Source organism: Oratosquilla oratoria, chromosome 6, assembly GCF_046742065.1.
Source record: "Oratosquilla oratoria isolate Oo_2021 chromosome 6, ASM4674206v1, whole genome shotgun sequence".
In the NCBI taxonomy this organism is placed as follows: domain Eukaryota; kingdom Metazoa; phylum Arthropoda; class Malacostraca; order Stomatopoda; family Squillidae; genus Oratosquilla; species Oratosquilla oratoria.
The window spans coordinates 33897106-33918845 of record NC_134782.1 but is presented as its reverse complement, the minus strand read 5'-3'; the positions used below and the strand labels follow the sequence as shown (position 1 = coordinate 33918845).

The 21740-nt window shown below is 35.8% G+C and overlaps 1 protein-coding gene across 1 annotated transcript in view; it reads left to right on the top strand.

Moving 5' to 3' along the window:
• Positions 1–21740, top strand: part of Mer (ezrin/radixin/moesin family protein merlin) — a 54972-nt gene continuing 33232 nt past the window's right edge. The window contains exons 1-3 of the mRNA XM_076186643.1: positions 1–45; positions 11148–11379; positions 11551–11673. Of these exons, the coding sequence (XP_076042758.1) occupies positions 11155–11379; positions 11551–11673 (348 nt within the window). The 5' untranslated portion in view covers positions 1–45; positions 11148–11154. The remainder of the gene's footprint in view (positions 46–11147; positions 11380–11550; positions 11674–21740) is intronic.

Genomic DNA, 21740 nt, shown 5'->3' with positions numbered 1-21740 from the left:
CTGTTAGCATTCACCATGAGAGGGCCTTCGTAGACGAAGAATACGGTGAGCAAAATTATATGTATATATCACCTACAATTGTCACAATGAGATTTCGGAAAACTGAAGAGGTATTTACTGAGGTAGATGATTTGGCATGGAGTATCCTGGTAGAGTAATATTGAAGACTAAATACGGTTACTACATTGGGAATTTTTCTTTGACTGCCCGTCTGCTGCTAGTAACTAGTTCTCTGGAGGATAAGTTATTTATTTGTTTACGTTCCTTCATATTATCATCATGCATATAATTTTGTAACATTAATTATTTTGACTTTAGTGACTGTGAAAAGATTATTTTTAAGGAAATAGGGAACTTACATGTTAAATATTTTTTATTAGGTAATTAGTAAATTGTTGGTTTTCAGCACTTGACTTGTCATTGAATGAATGATCAAATATGACAATTTATTTGTTGCAATAAGAATGTAATGCAGGAGCTCCAATGTATTTGAACTTATTTTATGGTTAATTATTAGGATAATGAAGTCTGAGGGAAAATAATCTGGAAAATTTAGATGAAAGTGTCAGTGCTGTTATGATGAAATGCCCACTAATTAAATATGTAAACAGTGTACTTTTGATCAGTAAATCATAGCCAACATTTGGTAATATTAATCCTATCCCGTCCTAGTGATCTAAGTTAATCTAGTCTGTAAAAGTTTTTTTACCCTGCAGCTCTGCCTTTTTTATGTATCTTACATTTACACCACAATGGAAATAAGCTTACATGCTTTTTTGTATTCTCCTTAGCAATTGTAATTTATATTTTGAACTATGTGTTCTTTTCATTATCTGCACTTCATGTATATTGTTTCAATGCCAAATAAAATTATTATTATTTTTATTATTAATACTTGTTCAAAAACTTTCATCTCCATTGAAAATATTTGTAAATTACTCACAATCAATTCGACCTCTTAAAGTTTTGTTAAGAATTTGGAAAATGCTTTGCAGACATTTTCTTTTGAAAAGATATTTATCCAATAATTTTCATGCATTATATTAGTATTATTATTATGTATATATTTTTACATTGTGATTTTCACCGCTTGTTGATTTTAGATCTTTCTGCGGGTTTCACAGTATGGTGATTATGGTCTGTTGGGCAATCTTAGGTGGCATTTCCTCTCATTCATGATTGGACAAAAATGTTTTTCCTTTGTTGAACTGCTTGGTTAGTTTAGAACAAGATTAGGGTAGTTAATTTTAGCCACAACATTCCAACCATTGCTGTTGTGGTTTCTTTAAAAAAAAAAAAATCTGCCAAAAGTATAAACAAGGCACACATATTTTTCCTGCTACCATGATAACCATAATCACTATGTTTAATCAATATTGCCATTAGAATAGAATCCAGTATCTATTTAAAAATATCCTAGCTAATATTTGGCAAAATATATTCTGACCTATTTAACTAACCTAATTATGGCTTAATATGCAGTCATGCCAGAAAGCCTTTTCCCCCTTAACCACTTCAGTATGAGTCAAATTCCTGTGCTCAGTATTGGCTGCCATATGTATGATGCATCACACTACTCACATTATAAAATATAAAGTCAGTGTTGTATTACTCATTCTCTTTTACTCTGAGTAATAATAAACACAGAAAATGTGATCAGGCCAGTTCACAGAATCCAGGGGTAACTCATATACAACTACAAAAAAATATATAATAAAAATGCTGATGCCAGCATCCTTGTGTACCCACTCATGCCTCATGATGCCTACATAGGCATCATCATACTGAAGTGGTTAAAAAGGGTGTGCCAAATCAAAGTATATACCCATTCTACACCCAGCCAAAACCTATTTATCATCCTTTTCATTACAATGCCTCATACATGAAAGTTACCCCTCATCTCAACCATTACCATCATAACCATACCACTTGAGTCAAAGGCAATACAGTGAAAAAATATAGTAGTAATGATAATAATGAGTAGATAAGAATATTCTTTTGAGCTGTGTTATTTCTTCACTTTCTACTTTCCATTCACTCTCTTTTGCACTCTCCTCTTTGCTTGACAAACATTGTATTTACTTCATCCCATCCACCCAAGTCATTGTTGGTCTGGTATCTGGTTGTTTCACTACATGGTCATTTCTTTACATTGTTTAGTCATTTCACTACATTTTTTGGTCATTTCACTACATTGTTCGGTTGTTTTGCTACACTTTTTTCACATTTGTTATCCAAATATAAGAATATGATGTATGCAGGATTATAAAGTAACTTTGCAGACAAATGTAGAATGTCATGTGTGAAATGAATGGGCATTCTAATAGTAATGTGCATGAAGTCACTTTCATATTTATCTGCTGGATAATCTGCCTGACGATTCTATTAAACAAGGCCCAATAAATCTATTTTATCTATTGCCAAATTGCCTCATTAGGCAAATTCTTCTGTTACCTACAAAGTTACTTTATAAACCTGCACACATTGCATTTTTTATCATATTCAGATCACAAATGCAAAAAAAACATTGTAGTGAAATATAGTGAAACAGCCGAACAATGTAGCAAAATGACCGAAACAATGTAGCGAAATGGTTGGTAGTGAAATGCCCTGTAACTGTTGGTCTGGCCTCAGGTTTACTTCATCCACATCTGCTTTCCACACTATTTTTACTAGTTTTTCTTCACCCATTCTCTCGTTATTCCCAAACCATCTTGGCAATCCTTTATTTACTTTATTCAACAGCTTTTTTTCCACTCCTGCTCTTTGTCTTACCTCCATGTTTCTTTATCCATCTTTGTAACACCTATCATACTTCCCAAACACTTGATTTCACTCATGTTTAGGCTCCTTTATTCATTCTGCTCCATGCAGTACTTTGGGCAAAATTAATCTCTAACACAGCTTTCTTTTTGCCTGTCCAGTAAAAAAAGGTAATAGTGGCAATAAACATAAATGATATTTTTGACATGATGCCAAGATATATCCTACAAAAATGTATACACTGATATTCACAAGAAGAAGAAATAGTTAACAAATTTCAAAGCTGGAAGAAAGTGGAATATCCCAGAACATCCATGTGTTAGTGATCAGTTGTACAATGGGAGTTCCCCAAGGTGCAATACTATCTCCTACTGTTTAACCTCTTCATGAGTGACCTCCCCACTTAAAATTCAGAGAATGTTATCAAAGCTCTCATCAATGCAGATGACCTGAAAATTATAGCCCAATGGAACAACTACAAAACAGCTACCAAAAATGCTGAAACATACCAGGGCAAACTGTGCTGTTACTCCTATCAGACAACCATGAATCAAAGAAACAGTCAAGTTGAATGTCCAATTTTTTCCTTTGGACTAAGGCTCAAAAGCTTTATACACATGGTCTTCAGCTCACACATCAAGTACCTGACAGCAAAAGCCTAGAAGAAAATAATTATAAGATTGGTAGCAAGCATAGGTTCTGGCCAGCAGACACTTTAATCACAATATACAAACACTAATCACTGTATATGAACAGTTCATATGATCGACTTTCTATAACATGGTTCCCACAATCAAAGAAACATTTTTAAATAATTTTGCTGACCACCCTTAAGTTTATCTATTACCATTCCTCTTCATTTTTCTTTGTTTCTTTGGTGAGTGATGAGAATGTAGCTATCATATTTCCATGCTGAGGGCTAAGGTGGTTTCAGTATGTGAAAAGAATGAATGAGGAAAATATTAACAAAAAGAATGTGGAAAACAAGTGGATGGACTGAGTTAGAGAGAAAGACTGAGAATGAAAAAAATGGATGGGGGGATTTGGTTGTAGACACCTGTAGTGAAGCAAATATCATTTATGGTGGTTAGGTGAATGAACAAATATCAGTACAAGTTTTAATAGAAATAAGCTCTGAGATTGTAAGTAGTTTATAAGAACTACACTCAACTATGCCTCCCTGGCATGGCTCCCTATAATCAAGAAAGTAAAGACATACACTGTAGAAATTATGCAAAACAAAGTACAGGTAAACGTCGACTTACGATGGCCGCGACTTACGATTGTTCGACTTTACGATGACGACGACGATATGATAATTTAACCCCTTCCATACGGTGCCGCACACGTAGGCGTCATGAGGAGCAAGTGGATTCGCGACGCTGCCATATCGGCGTCTTGTTTATATTTATTGTAGTCGCCCCTGTGTTTTTACATTCTCTCAAATGTGCCTTGAATCCCATTCTCTGTGGTTTTCAAAATTCGCGGGTGAAAGAGAGAACGATCGATATAAGCGGTGACTATATTTTATGATGCGAGTATTATTACGTCACGTCGTACGGCTGGCATTGGCTGCTGCCCGCGAGATTTAAGTCCGTACTGAAAATACATATTATAGTGTTTGAATATGGTAAAAAGGATAAAAATAATTAAATAAACTACTGTACATGTTTAATAGGCTATATTCAGTATCTCTGGTGGTTAATATACAGGTAGGCTAGGTACAGTGACCACGGAACAGTGATACACAAATTGGGGATCGACTTACGATGAAATCGTCTTACGATGGCTCTATCGAAACCTAATGCCATCGTAAGTCGACGTTTACCTGTATTAAGAATGATAACAGGATGCACTTACACTACCCCAATAAGTCATCACACAGAAACAAAAATCCTCCCCATAGAACCACACAAAAATGATAGGTACACAGTTCTATGCAGGATACCTCAATCCTATCCATCCATCCCATTACATAACACAATTATGACACTGAATAAAAACAAAAAAACAGCAGTGTACTACTCAAACATCTATAACAACCTACCACTTGTACTATGCTGTACATCCATACATGATTATACACACATAGATCATAAATCAATCACTCCAAGATGAACCACTAAATTCCCTTCTTCACCAAACTCATTCAAGTATCAGCTGTACATAGAAATTCTTCCTACAGTAAACAAGAACTTCACTAGCATGACTATGTTCAGGTCACCATCCAGTTTTAAAATTATATCAATGTAGAATAAGCTTGGGCACAGAAGTATATCACCCCAAAATGCAATCACCACAAAGGAGACATTGAGTACCTCATCCTACATTACCCCATTCTAGTCTTATCTATAGCAACTCTGTATCTCTTCCATGAGTGAATTACGGGCCAATCCAGTGGCTCTTGTCCAATACCTGGGGGCCATGGGTTTCCTTCAAAAGAAAGAGACCTTGGACAATGGATTGATTGGTTAACAAATGTTGCATTTTCCTTAGAGGAAGATTAGGCAGACTGATGCATACTTAATCATAGCATACTTTTGGCTTGATTCGTGTGGGAAAAAGAAAAAGAAAGGGTCTTTTGTCTTGTCTTATTTTTTATCTTTTATGTCATGCAGGGAACATTGTGACAGTATTCTTGTCTCCTGTCATAAGATGCTAAGGAAAAATGAATAGGTAGAGTCATTGAAGTGGCAAAGGAGAAATTGAAGGAAGGATAGTAGAAGTTAAAAGCAACAGCATTTTCTATGAGTCAAAATTAGTCATCAGTTATGATGTATAATATAATCTAGTGTAACTCTGGTCCATAGGGGTGTCATTGAAGTCCCTAAACTATTGAGTGCATAAAACTTATGTAGTCATTGCCCCCATTTAGACATTTTAGTTTAGATATTTGATCAGTAACAGTAATGCTACATTTATGTTATATTTTACTGGATAATTATTCTTTTTGTACTTTATAACATTTTACTGCCAATGGCAAGTATATATTTGCCATTATATAGATTCTTCATATTCATATTCTATAAATAGGAATGGAAAAACAAAAATGTTACTTGTGGACTTGAAATGTTTAACTTGTATGGCTTCAAGCAACATGTATGAAGATAAGCCTGAGCACTTCTCAGTGTGTCATGTGGCTTTCAAGAGGGGACATCTGCTTGGTGTTGTGCTGCTGTTCAATGCTTAGACAACCATGGCTTGGTTTACCTCTTGCACATCTCATCGACGACATGCTGCCAATACGAGTAAGACCACCAGCATGTGAAATAAAGTAAACTAGATGGTTCAACACTTGTTTTAGAATTGCATCACAGATACTGTTTACAAAATGCAAGTCTTTGGTTTGCATTTATCCATGAGTTCTTACATTGCTTGAAATAGTTAATTCTATTCAAAACCTAGTATATAGATACATAAACAGACAATTTTAGCTTTACAATAGGCTGTTGATGGAAACTTTGAAATTAATTTTCAGCTTTTGTCCCTCCATAAGTATGTTATCCATGTACCCCGTAATGAGGAAAAAAATATGTATAGAATAATAGTTATGTATGCCTATGAATAACTTTAGTAAATGTGTAACTGTATAACTATTTGATAATGTGCCTCTGTAGCATATACAGTAATTAGAAATTATGTGAAAGATTCATAGTTAAAGTGCAGCAGAACTAGAGGAAAACTGCAACTGTTAGTTCTCATCTTGTTGTATAATATTATCTTCTTGGTACCTGAACTGCAAAATGAATTAACAAGATGGGCTGGTGTTGCTTTTGATCTACTAATTTAGACAGCCAAGGGGCAGATTTAGTTAAGGCATAACAAAAGTCTGTTCCCTCAAACCCCTTAGACCTTACTGGTAATTTAGATTTCATGACAAGTAAGTTGGAAAATCTGGATTCACACAAATATGATGATGAGAACCATAAAAGAGTAAACAGCCTTCTGTTCAATTTAATGGGGAGTTATTTCTCAAAGAGATTGTGGTCACAACAATCATCCACATACCCAATAAATTCTTGAAGCAATGTCTGTATGAAAAAAAATTGTAATTGGGTTTAAATTCACTTCAAACATCTTGGGAAAATGTCTCTGTAGTTCATTTTGCAATGAGGAAAGGTGTTCCCCTTTTAAATCTGCCACCTGATCTGCCTTAAAGGTGTCTTGCCTGTTAGCAATTGTCTGAAACAAAAGTCCTTTCCTCACTTTTGCTAGCCACTGTTCAATTTTTATTAGAAAACTCCTCAGTTTATTAGCAGTCATTGACATCATCCCTTTGTTGAGAATACAGTATTTAGGTGAGTAAATATGCCAACAAGATAGGTAATGGGAGTGATCCACTTTAGTTTATTTAACTTTGCATAATATATCTGAAATTCCTGTACTGAAGAACTGCTTCAGCTCTGCTTTTAGTTAAAAAAAATACAGCATTTTCCTAAGATAATTAAGGAACTTTTATATGGTGCAAAAATGTTTCATGAGCAGAATTTAAATCTTGAGCACAAAAATGAAAACAGAAGTGTTGACATCCCTTTACTGTACAAAATCAACCATCTTTACTGTGGTATCAAACAGCTTTTTTAGTTCATTAAGTAGTGTCTTAGATGCTGAAGCTTCACTGTGTATCATACAGTGCAGATATTTTGCCTGACTGTCCACTGCTTTCATTCTTGTTTTAAATTTTGACTTCCCAGCTTGGCAGGAGCCCCACCCATTGTACAAATATAAATTGTTCTGCTGTAGTCCCTCTGCATCAAAGACAGAATTAAATAGTAGAGAATATTTGCACCTGTAACTGAAGCCTCAGAAGTCTGATAAAAATAAAGTTCCTTTAGAATTATATATAAATATTTTTGTATCTCATGATGGCTAATAAATTAGCACAATTTGCTACATTTGTAATTTTGTTCATCTGGATAGTAAATATACCTGTAGGATTGTTTTTACTTCAGAAGCAGAATCAACCTGGTTTTTATATCTGGACATGTCATATGCACATCTCATAACGATGTTATCTTACAGTGTAAAATTTTATTAGCATATTGTTTCTCTAGCATGAATTAGCAATTATACATACCATATTTTTTGGTGTAAGAGGCGTGGCTTTTTTTTTTATCTGGAAATGGGCTGAAAATGAGGGGTGTGCCTCATACACCAGTGCACCTTGTATATGGATTTTGACTATCATTAACCCCATGAAGAATTTTTTTTTTGTATGTGTCAAAAATTTGTTAGAATTATTTGATTATTAACAAGGAAATGACACAACACTTGAAAAAATAAATAACTAGTAAAGAAACACGGAAAAGCACAAGTTAATTATAGAGTAATTACAGATTTTCACAGTGAACTGTATATATTATCAAATAAAAAATATCTTAGAAACACCTATAAAAAGGACAGACTGGCAACCTATTTACCATCAAATACTCGTAGCACAGGTCTCAAGATTTGTACACTGGAACTGGTGGGCAAACTGAAGAGATTATTCCTGTAGGGGAGTCATGATGAGCAGCCAGCTACTCCATGATGAAGGCAGGAAGTAAAGGAGATGGGATAGTGAGCCTTGATGTTGGTTGAATCAAGACTCATTAGGCATGGGATAGTGAGCCTTTATGCTGGCTGAATGAAGATTCATTAGGCAAAGATGTTGGGAATGATTGTTCATCGCCATCTCAGTGAGATTGAATAGTTGGGAGTTAGATGTATGATAACTTCTCCATCAGGAAAATTCTTGTAGACATTAGGGAAACACAAGGAAAGTGGAAAGTGTTGAAATGATGAGTAGTAATCTATTTAATATTCAGATGACAACTGTGGCATTTTCTTATCTCTTCTTGGGACTCGTCTTCTCTTCAGTTTATCTCTCTCTCTGTCTTCGCTGTCTGTTGGCTGCCTTATATATTACTGCAAACGAGTCAGTCATCTTGATACCTAAATTTCAGTAGTTTGGGTTTCTAGCCAATGAGCAGCTAGTGCACCACATTCATCTGTGAGGAAATACATATTTGGCCCATAAATAATGGGGTTTGGGACCTGGGTCAGCATATCATGAAGTCGACAGGCATGTACAACTCAAGAATCAAGAACAAGTCAAAATCCAAGAACACTCGAGCTGCCTCCTGTGTCCAAGAAGAATAACCTTGCCAGAATTTGATAATGTGCAATATGTAGATTCGGATAGTAATGTTGACAGTTGCATAATGGATATGATTATACCAGAGCTAGCTGAACTGCATAACAATATGTTTTGGGATGACACAAAAGATGAGTATTTCAATGGCTGTCTTAGTAAGGAAGACAACAGCAATCAAGAATAGGCTTTAGGACTAGCGCTTACCAGTATGTATGCTAAGTGTGGTTAATTTTTCTGTGATGATGATACTGGCTGATCAGCTGATATTGTCAGATATTTTATGTCCTGGCATGGAAACTAGATTAGTATTGTCCCTGCACCTTGTACAAAGGTGTGCCTCTTCTATGGATTTGCTAGAGGCCTTGGAAGGGTATGCCTCTATCATCGGTGTGCCTGATACACTGAAAAATATGGTATATTATTTTTCTGAACTACATGGTCAATTGTACACAGCTTATCACCCTATGAAATATTGGCTAAATCACTAGTAGGGATACCAGCCAGATAAGAAGTGATGCCTAATGGTTATTGTTATTGAAGTTGTCAGTGTTGGATTTGTATATTCCAAATCAAAGCAATTTTGAGGAGTGACTCTTCAGTTATGTGCTTAAATTAAAAGCTTGTAAAGCTGCCTTCTGAAAGGCTCAGCTTTGAAAGATGTATAGGTAATGAATGTAAGATCACTTATTATGGAAAGTAGGAACCATGTGGAAAAAATACAAGAAATCTTTCAGTTTGATTGGAAATTTCTTTGATAATAGTTTGTAATGCTATAAACCACTGAATTACATTATTTCTTTTCAAACTGCTTGTATAAAAGGAATTCAGCAGTACAAAAGGTAAGGCTGTAATATCACAATTTACTTAGACTGTGTAAGTGTTGTTATAATAAAAATGTTACATCACATAGTTAAGTTGGAATTCTTATGACCATGAACTAGATTTGGAGGTTTTGTTTATGGTACTAGTTGCTCTCCTTGCTTCCTTTATAATACATCACTTGTTTCCTGTCTTTCTGATACTATATCCAACTTAAGATACTCAAACACTGCTACCTCTTCCATTTAGGTTTACTGTCATCTTTAAAACTGTTACCCACCCCCAAATTGGGTATAATTGCTGTTGGGTATAAGACTTGCAAACTGCTTTTACATTTTTCTGTTATTTGCTATTGAAAATGGTGATACCATACATTCACATGTCTTTATGACAACTTTTAGCATGCTACAAATATCAAGAAAAAAAAAATAAAAAAATGTACAAGTAAATTTAAAGGGATTAAGAAAGTCTTCTTGAATAGAAGGATTTATGTGACATTCATGCAGAGGAGAGCTTGCAAAAGATGGTGAGTTTGGTTAAGTTTGTTGTAGGAGAAAACAAAATTAATATATCCAAGAAGAAAGTTATGGGGTGGTATCCAAGAATAAGGGCGAGGGCACAAAGTTGATGTACAGTTGAATGGGAGAGAATGGAACAGATAGCTAAAGATAACAAGGAATTGATATACTTTCCATGATAGTGGATGAATGAAGGAAGAGATTGTCCATAGTGAAGGAGAGGGTGAAGTTAGAAGGTAGCTTGAGAGCTGTGTGAAAAAGGATAGGAGTGAATAAAGCAGTAATTGTGTCAGCTGTTATGCATGAGAGTGAGGTGTTGTTGAGAGAAAAATCATATGGAGGCAGAGGAAACGAGATACCTGAGTACTTTCTATGGAGTTATAAAATGTAATAAAGTATGGAATGATAGAATTCATGGGAGCTGGAACAGTTGTGAGGTTATGAAGAAAGGTAATACAACCCAACGTGAAGTGATTTGGTAATGATTGAAAATGGATGAAAGCAGGTATCCTTGGAACATTCATAGATTGGTAGTGTCAAGCGTGAGGGCAAGGGATAGACCAAGGAAAAGTTGGTTAAATAAAGTGAGTGAAACTAAAGGTTCATGATTAGGTTGTTGAACAAGTGAAAATGTGCATGGGTAAGGTGAGCTGGTTTAGGTGATAACATGTTCATTGAGGGGTTTGTACCAGGGGTGAATGAGCAGCATTGCTTGGGAGGGAATGTGGTGCAGTGTTTCTCTTGGTTTAAAACGGGAAGAATTGAAAGGGATGAACGAGCTCTGAGTGAAAGGGGAAAAGGATTTCTTTCACTTGTGCCTAGCTACCTCTCTGCTGGAATTAAAAATTAAATTGAATAGGCAGTGAATATGGTATTATAAGTTTTACTTTGAATGCATGTTTATTTTTCAGGAAGAAGATGCCATTTAAGGATTTATTCAGGGGAAAGGGTGGTGGCAAGTCCTTCCCTGTTAAGATCCTGACTCTTGATGCAGAACTTGAGTTTAATTTACCATGGCGAGCGACTGGACGAGATTTGTTTGAGTTGGTGTGCCGTACTATTGGTCTTCGGGAAACTTGGTACTTTGGGCTTCAGTTTGAAGACAGCAAAGGATACATAGCATGGCTCAAACTCGAGAAAAAGGTAAGAAAATTTTTGTATATTTTACAATACAGTCTCAGTTATTGTACAGATGATTGCAATAAGATTGGAAAACTGAATAGGTTGAGGTGACTGTAAATTGGAGGAATTTAGCTGCAAATGAAATAGTAATCTTTGTTTTTCAGTTTATTTTGTGTTTCTTTTTGCTTTCAGGTACAAGACCAGGACATCCCCAAAAGGTCTCCAGTTCCATTTGTGTTCCTGGCTAAATTTTACCCTGAGGGTGTGAGTGAAGAACTTGTCCAGGAAGTTACTCAACATCTGTTCTTTCTACAAGTAAATATATATCCTATATGTTTCACCTTTGAGATGAAGTGCAGAAATATTTCTGCCACCTGTCTTTAAACCCATTAACAACCTCACAAGCTCTTGGGGGTTGTCTTGTACATCGAGTTGTCCTATATACCACAATATATAGTAAAATTCCTTTTATCCAACCTTGGTGGGACCTACCCTAGATCAGATGTTTGAAAAAGGCAGATACAGTCAAACCTCGAAAGCCCGGACCCCGAATGCTCGGACCCTCGTATGACCGGTCGAAATGAACAAAGGGCGGACTTTTCAAGCAAAGTTCCCTATTTGTCCGGTAGGTGGCAACAACGGCCATACTCGTGTACTCAAACGGCCTAGTCAAGCTGCCACCAGGGCTGCCGTTTCGTAGAATTTTGTACCAAAACGTAGTAAAGTAGCGGCATGTGGCAACTGCACAAGGACTTGAGGAAATTTTTTCTACATATCAGCGGGCTGTTAAAAACGTTCAAAAACTCAAACTTTTGTTTAAAAATCATAGAACTAGTTATCAAATAATAAATGGTACATCAAAATATGACTTTTATTGATAATTGTGTTACTTATAAAATATTATACCCCAAAAGATACGTTTTTACCGTGTAGAAAAAATTCTACGCTAAAGTTTCAGTTTTCTTTTAGCGATAATAATATAAAAAAAAACTATATCTTACTGAATACGTTAGGGCATGGGGGCCTTATATACATTCAAGAATAAAAAAACTAGAACCAACATTTTGTCAAAGTTTGACAAGTATATCTTGCTATGAAAGTCTGCACACGCCTGAGAAAAATGTATGCCCCGGTATGGCAACACTCCCATTCTACACGGCAGTGTAGAAAACGCGGCAACCCTGGCCGCCACCACTGTCCCGCATGCATACCTTCTGATATTTACAGTGTACGTAATAAGAAATACAGTACAGTACACTGTATAAACAGTATGACTGTATTACAGTTATTATTACAGAATTATTAGTATTATATTATTATTACAGTGTTAGAGTATTATTCTTATGTTTCTATGCCATATCATACATTACCTATACTTATACCGCTACGAAAATCTACGGGTGTTCGGGCGATATTTTCGATGACCGGACTTTTGGCATGACCTGACCACACTTCCCCCCAATTAGTCCGGGCTTTCGAGGTTCGACTGTATTTAGACGTACACTAAAAAAGTAAATAAAGAAATAAATAAATCATTGGTTTGAAACATTTTCGCTTATTTACGGTACAATAAAGCATAATAAACGACACAGCAGAGTTGAGGAGAAATAACCACCAAAGGCCAAAAGTGAACAAATGCTGAAATGCCCGCAAAAATAACAGCCGACCTGAGCACCATGAGTCTGTAGCAGCGAGAGTAACAACTAAACAATCACTCGACGGTCGGATGCTTGGACAAATTCAACTTTTATCCATAGAAGTGGAAAGGGTGGGAGTGGATATGAGCTTTTTGACTTGGCTAACTCCCCTATAAGGGGGAGATAAATAGATACAGGAGTCCCTCAAATAACGCGGGGTTAGGTTCCTGAAATTACCGCGTATGCTGACTTTCCATATTAAATACCGAAAACTGTATGTATGTATTTACCTAGTTGTATTTACCTAGTTGTATTTTGCGGGAAGGGGAGCTATGCTCGTGTTGTCCCGCCTTTGTATCTTGCAGTGTCTAGTTTGTTTTTAAACTCATGAATGGTTTTTGCGCATACTATTTCATTGTCCAGTTTGTTCCAAGTGTCCAAAACTCTATGAGGAAAACTGTTTTTCTTCAGTTCTCTTCTATAGCTATGTTTTTTTATTTTCTTTCCATGTCCTCTTGTGTTTCTTTTGTCCCAGTTAAGTAAGTTCTCACTATCGAGTACCTCTGTGCCTTTCATGATTCTGTAGATGGTCAATAGGTCACCTCTCTCTCTTCTTTGCTCCAGTGTCGGTAACTCCAGTTTAGCCAATCTCTCTTCGTATGATAGGTTTGCAAGTGCAGGTGCCATTTTTGTAGCTGCTCTTTGGATTCTTTCTATTTTCTTTATATTCTTTTTGGTACTGGGGGACCACAATGTCGCTGCATACTCTAATCTAGGCCTTATCAATGTAACCAATATTTTTTTCATCATGTCTTCGTCCAAGTATGTAAACGCCACTTTTATTGATCTTAGCAAGTTGTAAGTCTCCCCGACAATTTTGTTAATCTGTATATCATAGGACAAGTCGTTCGTGATAATTACTCCCAAATCTTTTTCGGATCCTACTTTCTTTACTTCTTTGGTTCCAATTGTATATTTTCCTGATATTCTGTTTTTGCTTTTTCCAAACTCCATTATGCTACACTTCTTCGTATTAAAGTCCACTTCCCATTTCTGACTCCAGTTCCATACCCTATTTAGGTCTTCTTGCAGTGCTTCACAGTCCTCATCAGTTTCTATTTTCCTTAGCAGTTTGGCGTCATCGGCAAAGAAGCTCATGTAGCAGTTCACGTCCTCATCCATGTCATTCATATAGATAGCAAACATTATTGGTGCCAGCACAGATCCTTGCGGTACTCCACTGATCACCTCTTTCCAGTCTGAATATTTTTCTCTGAGCACTACTCTCATCTTTCTACCAGTCAGAAAGTCCTCTATCCATTTTAGTAGGTTTCCCTGTATTCCTCCTATGTGTTCCAGTTTTTTTAGTAGTTTTCTGTGTGGTACTTTGTCAAAGGCTTTTTGCAAGTCTAGGAATGCACAATCAGCCCATCCATTTCTTTCTTGCACTATGTCTATTAGTCTTGAGTAAAAGCATATTAAGTTTGTGGAGCATGATCTTCCTTGTCTGAATCCGAATTGTCTTGGGTTTAATATGTCATTGTCTTCCAGATGTTTTACCCATCTATTCTTGATTATTTTCTCACAAATTTTGGCAATGGTGCTTGTTAGTGATACTGGCCTATAGTTGGTGGGTTCTTCTTTGTTTCCTCCTTTGTGTATTGGTACAATGTTAGCGTTTTTCCAGTCCTCGGGTATCTTTCCTTCTTTGAGTGAGCTGTTTATTAAGATGTGTATTTTGTCTGTTAGTTCTTCTTTGCACTCCTTTAGAATCCAATTTGCAATACCGTCCGGGCCATGTGATTTTCTGACATCCAGCCTTGATAAATGTTCTGATATTTCCTTTAGTGATGCTGTAAACTCATTCATGAGGGGAGATTTCTTGTCTATGTCACAATTCGGTATTTTCTCTCTGGTGAAAACAGATTTAAAGTGATTGTTCATGACTTCGGCCATCTCTAAATCTTCTGTGTATTCTATGTTTCCTTGGCATAGTTTCACCAATTCCTGTTTGTTTTTAAGTTTACCATTCACATACCGATAGAATAGTTTGGGTTGCTCTTTGCATTTGTCTATAATATCCTTCTCATGGTTCCTTTTCTCCTCTCTTCTCACATTAACATACTCATTTCTATAGTTAACATAAATTTGCCATTTGCTTTGTTTTTTGTCTTTTCTCCACTTTTTCCAAGCTTTGTCCCTTCTGTCTTTTGCCTCACTGCATCTTTTGTTGAACCAACATTTAATGTACTCTCTCTCTCGCTTTTGTCTTGGTACATGCCTGTTTACCCCTTCATTGTAGTTTTCCATCAATATATTCCATTTCTCTTCCACTGCTGTTTCTTCCCTGTAAAATATTTCCCAGTTTGCATTCCGGAAGAATGTCTTTAGTTTTGTAAAGTCTGTTTTGTTGTACCTCAGTCTTCCTTTCCTATGCTTTTCGTTCCTCTCTATGTCTATTTCTTCCTTTAGTATAGTTTCGATGAGTACATGGTCACTCTTTCCAATTGGTGTCTCATACTGGACTTTATGCACTATTTCAGGCTCTGTTGTAAATATTAGATCTAGTTTCGATGGCTCTTCATTATTTCTGTACCTTGTGTTTTCATGGACCCATTGGGTCATTGTGTACTCCATGGTCATATCTAGCAGTACATTGCCCCACGAGTCATCTCCTCCTTGCACTGTCATGCTGTCCCAACAAATTTCTTTGCAATTGAAGTCCCCCATAACTACCAGATTACCCTTACCCATTAGTATCTCATTGAGTGATTTTCTTGTGTCATCTAGCATTTTTGTATGTTCAATTTCTTTCCAAGCGCTTACTTACTTTCCCACTACTCCACGAGCAATTTCCCCCCCCCTGCAAATACAAAAAGGCACTTCTCTTTGCGTTGGTATCCACAATCTGCACTTTTCTTCAGAGCGTTCTTCAAGCCGTCCGTTCGTTGAAAGTGTATTTACCTAGTTGTATTTACCTAGTTGTATTTTACGGGAAGGGGAGCTATGCTCGTGGGGTCCCGTCTTCATATCTCATTTTATCTAAACTATTTTTAAATTCATGTATTGTTTTTGCACACACCACTTTCTCATATAACTTGTTCCAACTGTCTATTGCTCTGTGAGGAAAGCTGTTCTTTTTAAAATCTCTTCTATAGCTGTCTTTTTTTATTTTCTTTCCGTGTCCTCTTGTATTTCTGTCATCCCATTTTATCAGATTCTCTCTATCAGTAATTTCTATGCCTTTCATGATTCTGTAAATAGCTATCAAATCTCCTCTCTCTCTTCTTTGCTCTAGTGTCTGTAGTTTAAGTTTTTGTAGTCTCTCTTCATATGATAGTTTTGAGAGTGTTGGTGCCAGTTTTGTAATTGCTCTTTGTATTCTTTCAAGTTTTTTTATACATTTTTTTGTACTTGGTGACCATATCGTTGCTGCATATTCCAATCTTGGTCTTATCAGGGTGATTAGGATTTTCCTCACCATTTCTTCATCCAGGTATGTAAATGCCACTTTGATTGTTCTTATTAAATTATAAGTTTCTCCAAAAATCTTATTTATATGTTTCTCAGGTGACATATTATTCATAACAATGACTCCCAGGTCCTTCTCATTTTCTACTTTTTTTATTCCTTCTTTTCCCAAATTATATGATCCTGTTATTCTGTTTTTGCTTTTTCCAAATTCCATTATACTACACTTTTTTGTATTGAACTCCATCTCCCACTTCCTACTCCATTCTTGTACTTTATTTAGATCTCTCTGTAGTGATTCACAATCTTCTTCAGTTTTCACTCTTTTCAGTAATTTTGCATCATCTGCAAAGAAGCTCATATAGCTTTCAATTCCTTCATCCATATCATTAATATATATAGCAAACATTATTGGGGCCAGAACTGTTCCCTGCGGGACACCGCTTATTACTTCATTCCATTTTGAGTGCTGATCTCTTATCACTACTCTCATTTTTCTTTCTTGCAAAAAGTCTTCCATCCAATTTAGCAATTTACCTTGTATTCCTCCTTCATATTCTAATTTCTTAAGCAACTTCTTATGTGGTACTTTGTCAAAAGCTTTTTTTAGGTCTAGAAATGCACAATCAGCCCATCCATCTCTTTCTTGTATTATATCTATTAGCCTTGAATAGAAACATATTAAATTGGTGACGCATGATCGTCCTTGTCTGAATCCAAATTGCCTTGGATTTAGTACGTTGTTTTTTTCCAAGTATTTTACCCATCTACTTTTGATAATTCTTTCACATATTTTTGCTATTGTACTTGTTAGAGAGACTGGTCTATAGTTGGTAGGTTCTTCTTTATTTCCTCCTTTATATATAGGTACTATATTTGCTTTTTTCCAATCTTCTGGAACTTTTCCTTCTTTTAAGGAACTGCTTATTATGCTATGTATTTTGTCTGCCAGTTCATTCCTGCATTCTTTCAGAATCCAGTTTGCTATTTCATCTGGCCCATGCGATTTTCTGACATCAAAATTACCCAAGTGTGTCAATATTTCATTCTTTGTTACTTCTATTTCTTCCATAGGGGGGACTTTTTCCTTCCACTCAATCTCTTCAGGTTGTATATTTTCCCTTGTAAACACTGATTTAAAATGTTTGTTCATAATTTCTGCCATTTCCATTTCCTCAGTGTATTCAACTCCTCCTTGTCTTAATTTCTCTAAGTCTTGTTTGTTTTTCAGTTTATTGTTTACAAATCTGTAGAATAGTTTTGGTTGATCTTTACACTTTTCTATAACATCTTTTTCATATTTTCTTTTTTCCTCTCTGCACTTTTGTACATATTCATTTCTATAACCAGTATATATTTTCCATTTTTCAGGTCTTCTGTCTTTTTTCCATCTGTTCCAGGCTTTGTCTCTTTTGTCCTTTAACTCCCTACAACTTTTGTTGTACCAGCATTTTACATATTCTTTTTCTTGTTTTTGTCTTGGGACATACTTTTCCACTCCTTTTTTGTAAATTTTTGTCAAAATATTCCATTTCTCTTCCACTGTTGTTTCTTCTTTGTATATTTCTTCCCAGTTTTCTTGTTGGAAGAATTCTCTTATTTTATCAAAGTTTGTTTTTTCATACATCATTCTTCCTTTTCTATATTGTTCATTTCTTTTCATATATTTTTCTTCATTAAGTTCCAGTTCAATCAATATGTGGTCACTTTTACCTATTGGTGTTTTATATTCAATCCTGTCCACTATTCTAGGTTCAGATGTAATTATTAAGTCTAGCCTCGATGGTTCTTCTTCATTTCTATACCTAGTGTTCTCTTGTATCCATTGTGTCATTGAATGGTCAGTAATCATCTCAAGTAGAGCATTTCCCCATGAGTCATCACCACTCTTTACTGTCATTTCTTCCCAGCAGATTTCTTTGCAATTAAAGTCGCCCATCATAACTATTCTTCCTCCGTCTTCCATTATTTTAGTTAATGCTATCTTTGTGTCCTCTAACATACTTTTATGTTCACTCTCCTCCCATGAGGCTGTTTTCGGAGGCACATAATTGATCACAAATTTTCTGCTCTTCTTATCTCGGTCTTCCACTTCTATCATAATCATCTCTACTGTATTCTTTCCATATATGACACCTTTCACGTTTATATCCTTCTTAGTCAGGAACATAACTCCACCCCCTTGTTTTTTCTCTCTGTTTCTAATCCAATAATTGTATGTATCATGTCCTACACTGTTGGGTGGTAGTGGGCCTTTTAATTTTGTTTCTACAATTCCCATTATGTCCGGTTCTTTTTCTTTCAAATAATCATTCAGTTCATTCAATCCTGTTATCAATCCATCTATATTTGTGTAAGACACTCTTAGTTTTCTGCCACTTCCATTGTATTCTCTGTTTCCCTTATGTTTTTCTTTAGTATGTCGAACTGCTTTATTTTCATGTTCACTACTCTCCAATAGAATCTCTCTTTCTCTGACTCCGTTCTTTCCTCGTTTTTTGCCTTAGCTTCAATTCTTTTCTGCTTTTCTGCCTCTCTTTCCTCCTTATTCATTTCTCTTTTTATCCATACCTTTTTATATTGATCATTTGTTGCTAGTTTCCCTGTCTTGGATAGAATTTTCTCTGCTGTTGTTTGTGACCTGAATTTAATCTTAATTGGTCTGGTCTTATCTGTACTATATTTTCCGAGTCTGAATTTTTCCTCAATTTCCTTTATAATTTCTGGTTCATCTTCCTGGACTAATTTTAATAAACTGCTTACTCTTTCATTTTCCTCCTTGATTCTTGCAGTTCTATCTGGGTTATGTTTCTCTTCCATTCCTAATATAATTATACATTTCTTTTTGTCAGCTAATTCTCTTACTATATTCTCCTTCTGTCTCATCACTTTAATAACTGAGTCTTCATTATGTTCTTTCAATTGCTGTTTGACTATGTCAGTGAATGAAACCTTATTCCCTTCTTGAGTTATTCTCCAATTTTTAGCTTCTGTAGCTAGTTTCTCTCTGTTTTCATTACTATTCTTCTTCAATTTCTCATTCTCCTCCTTTACATTTCCTAACTGTCTTTTTAGGTCCTCTATTTCTTCAGTTAAGTTTCTGTTAGCCTTCTCTAGTTGTTCCAACCTTTCAATTCTTTGAAAAATGGAGTCTACGTTACCTAACTTACGCTCCAAGTCCTCGATCACCTTATCAACTCTCTCCTCTAGTCTTATCAGTCGGGGGGGGGGGGGGGGGGGTTGTTTCCCCCCCACCCACTTTAAAACCCTGGAAAATATTCTCATCACTTTCTTCTGTATTGCTCCTCTCTATACTTCTAATCTTTACATTTTTATTAGACATTTGATCCTCGCTAAGTCTTTTGTTTACCTTCCGCTTGTCTGGCTGGTCAAAGTCTACTCCCTCCTCATTTCCTTCCATTTCCCTCAGTAATCCCTCCCCTTTTCCTCTTTCCCTACGTTCCCACTACTCCACGAGCAATTTCCCCCCCACCCTGCAAAAACACTAGGCACTTCTCTTTGCGTTGGGATCCACAGACTTCACTTTTCTTCAGAACGTCTTCTAAGCCGTCCATTCGTTGAAGTGTGTGTGTGTGTATGTGGCGTATGTATGTGTGTGTGGTGTGTGTATCTACCTAGTTGTATTTTACGGGAAGAGGAGCTATGTTCGTGGTGTCCCGTCTTCATATCTCATTTTATCTAAACTATTTTTAAATTCATGTATTGTTTTTGCACACACCACTTTCTCATCTAACTTGTTCCAACTGTCTATCACTCTGAGGAAAGCTGTTCTTTTTCAGATCTCTTCTATAGCTGTCTTTCTTGATTTTCTTTCCGTGCCCTGTTGTATTTCTATCATCCCATTTTATCAGATTCTCTCTATCAGTAATTTCTATGCCTTTCATGATTCTGTAAATAGCTATCAAATCTCCTCTCTCTCTTCTTTGCTCTAGTGTCTGTAGTTCAAGTTTTGCTAGTCTCTCTTCATATGATAGTTTTGAGAGTGTTGGTGCCAATTTTGTAATTGCTCTTTGTATTCTTTCAAGTTTTTTTATACATTTTTTTGTACTTGGTGACCACATCGTTGCTGCATATTCCAATCTTGGTCTTATCAGAGTGATTAGAATTTTCTTCACCATTTCTTCATCCAGGTATGTAAATGCCACTGATTGTTCTTATTAAATTATAAGTTTCTCAAAAAATCTTATTTATATGTTTCTCAGGTGACATATTATTCATAACAATGACTCCCAGGTCCTTCTCATTTTCTACTTTTTTTTATTCCTTCTTCTCCCAATTTATATGATCCTGTTATTCTGTTTTTGCTTTTTCCAAATTCCATTATACTACACTTTTTAGTGTTGAACTCCATCTCCCACTTCCTACTCCATACCCATACTTTATTTAGATCACTCTGTAGTGACTCACAATCTTCTTCCGTGTTCACTTTTTTTTAATAGTTTTGGATCATCTGCAAAGAAGCTCATATAACTTTCAATTTCTTCATCCATATCATTAATATATATAGCAAACATTATTGGGGCCAGAACTGTTCCTTGTGGAACACCGCTTATTACGTCATCCCATTTTGAGTGTTTGCCTATCACCACTACTCTCATTTTTCTTTCTTGCAAAAAGTCTTCCATCCATTTAAGCAGTTTTCCCTGTATTCCTCCTTCAGTTTCTAATTTCTTAAGCAACTTCTTATGTGGTACTTTGTCAAAAGCTTTTTTTAGGTCTAGAAATGCACAATCAGCCCATCCATCTCTTTCTTGTATTATATCTATTAGCCTTGAATAGAAACATATTAAATTAGTGACGCATGATCGTCCTTGTCTGAATCCAAATTGCCTTGAATTTAGCACGCTGTTTTTTTCTTCTAAATATTTTTCCCATTTACTTTTGATAATTCTTTCACAAATTTTTGCTATTGTACTTGTTAGAGAGACTGGTCTATAGTTGGTAGGGTCTTCTTTATATATAGGTACTATATTTGCTTTTTTCCAATCTTTTGGAACTTTTCCTTCTTTCAAGGAACTATTTATTATGCTATGTATTTTGTCTGCCAGTTCATTTCTGCATTCTTTCAAAATCCAGTTTGCTATTTCATCTGGTCCATGCAATTTTCTAACATCAAGATTACTCAAGTGTTTCATTATTTCATTCTTTGTTACTTCTATTTCTTTCATAGGGGGGGACTTTCTCCTTCCATTCGATCTCTTCGGGTTGTATATTCTCCCTTGTAAACACTGATTTTAAATGCCTGTTCATAAT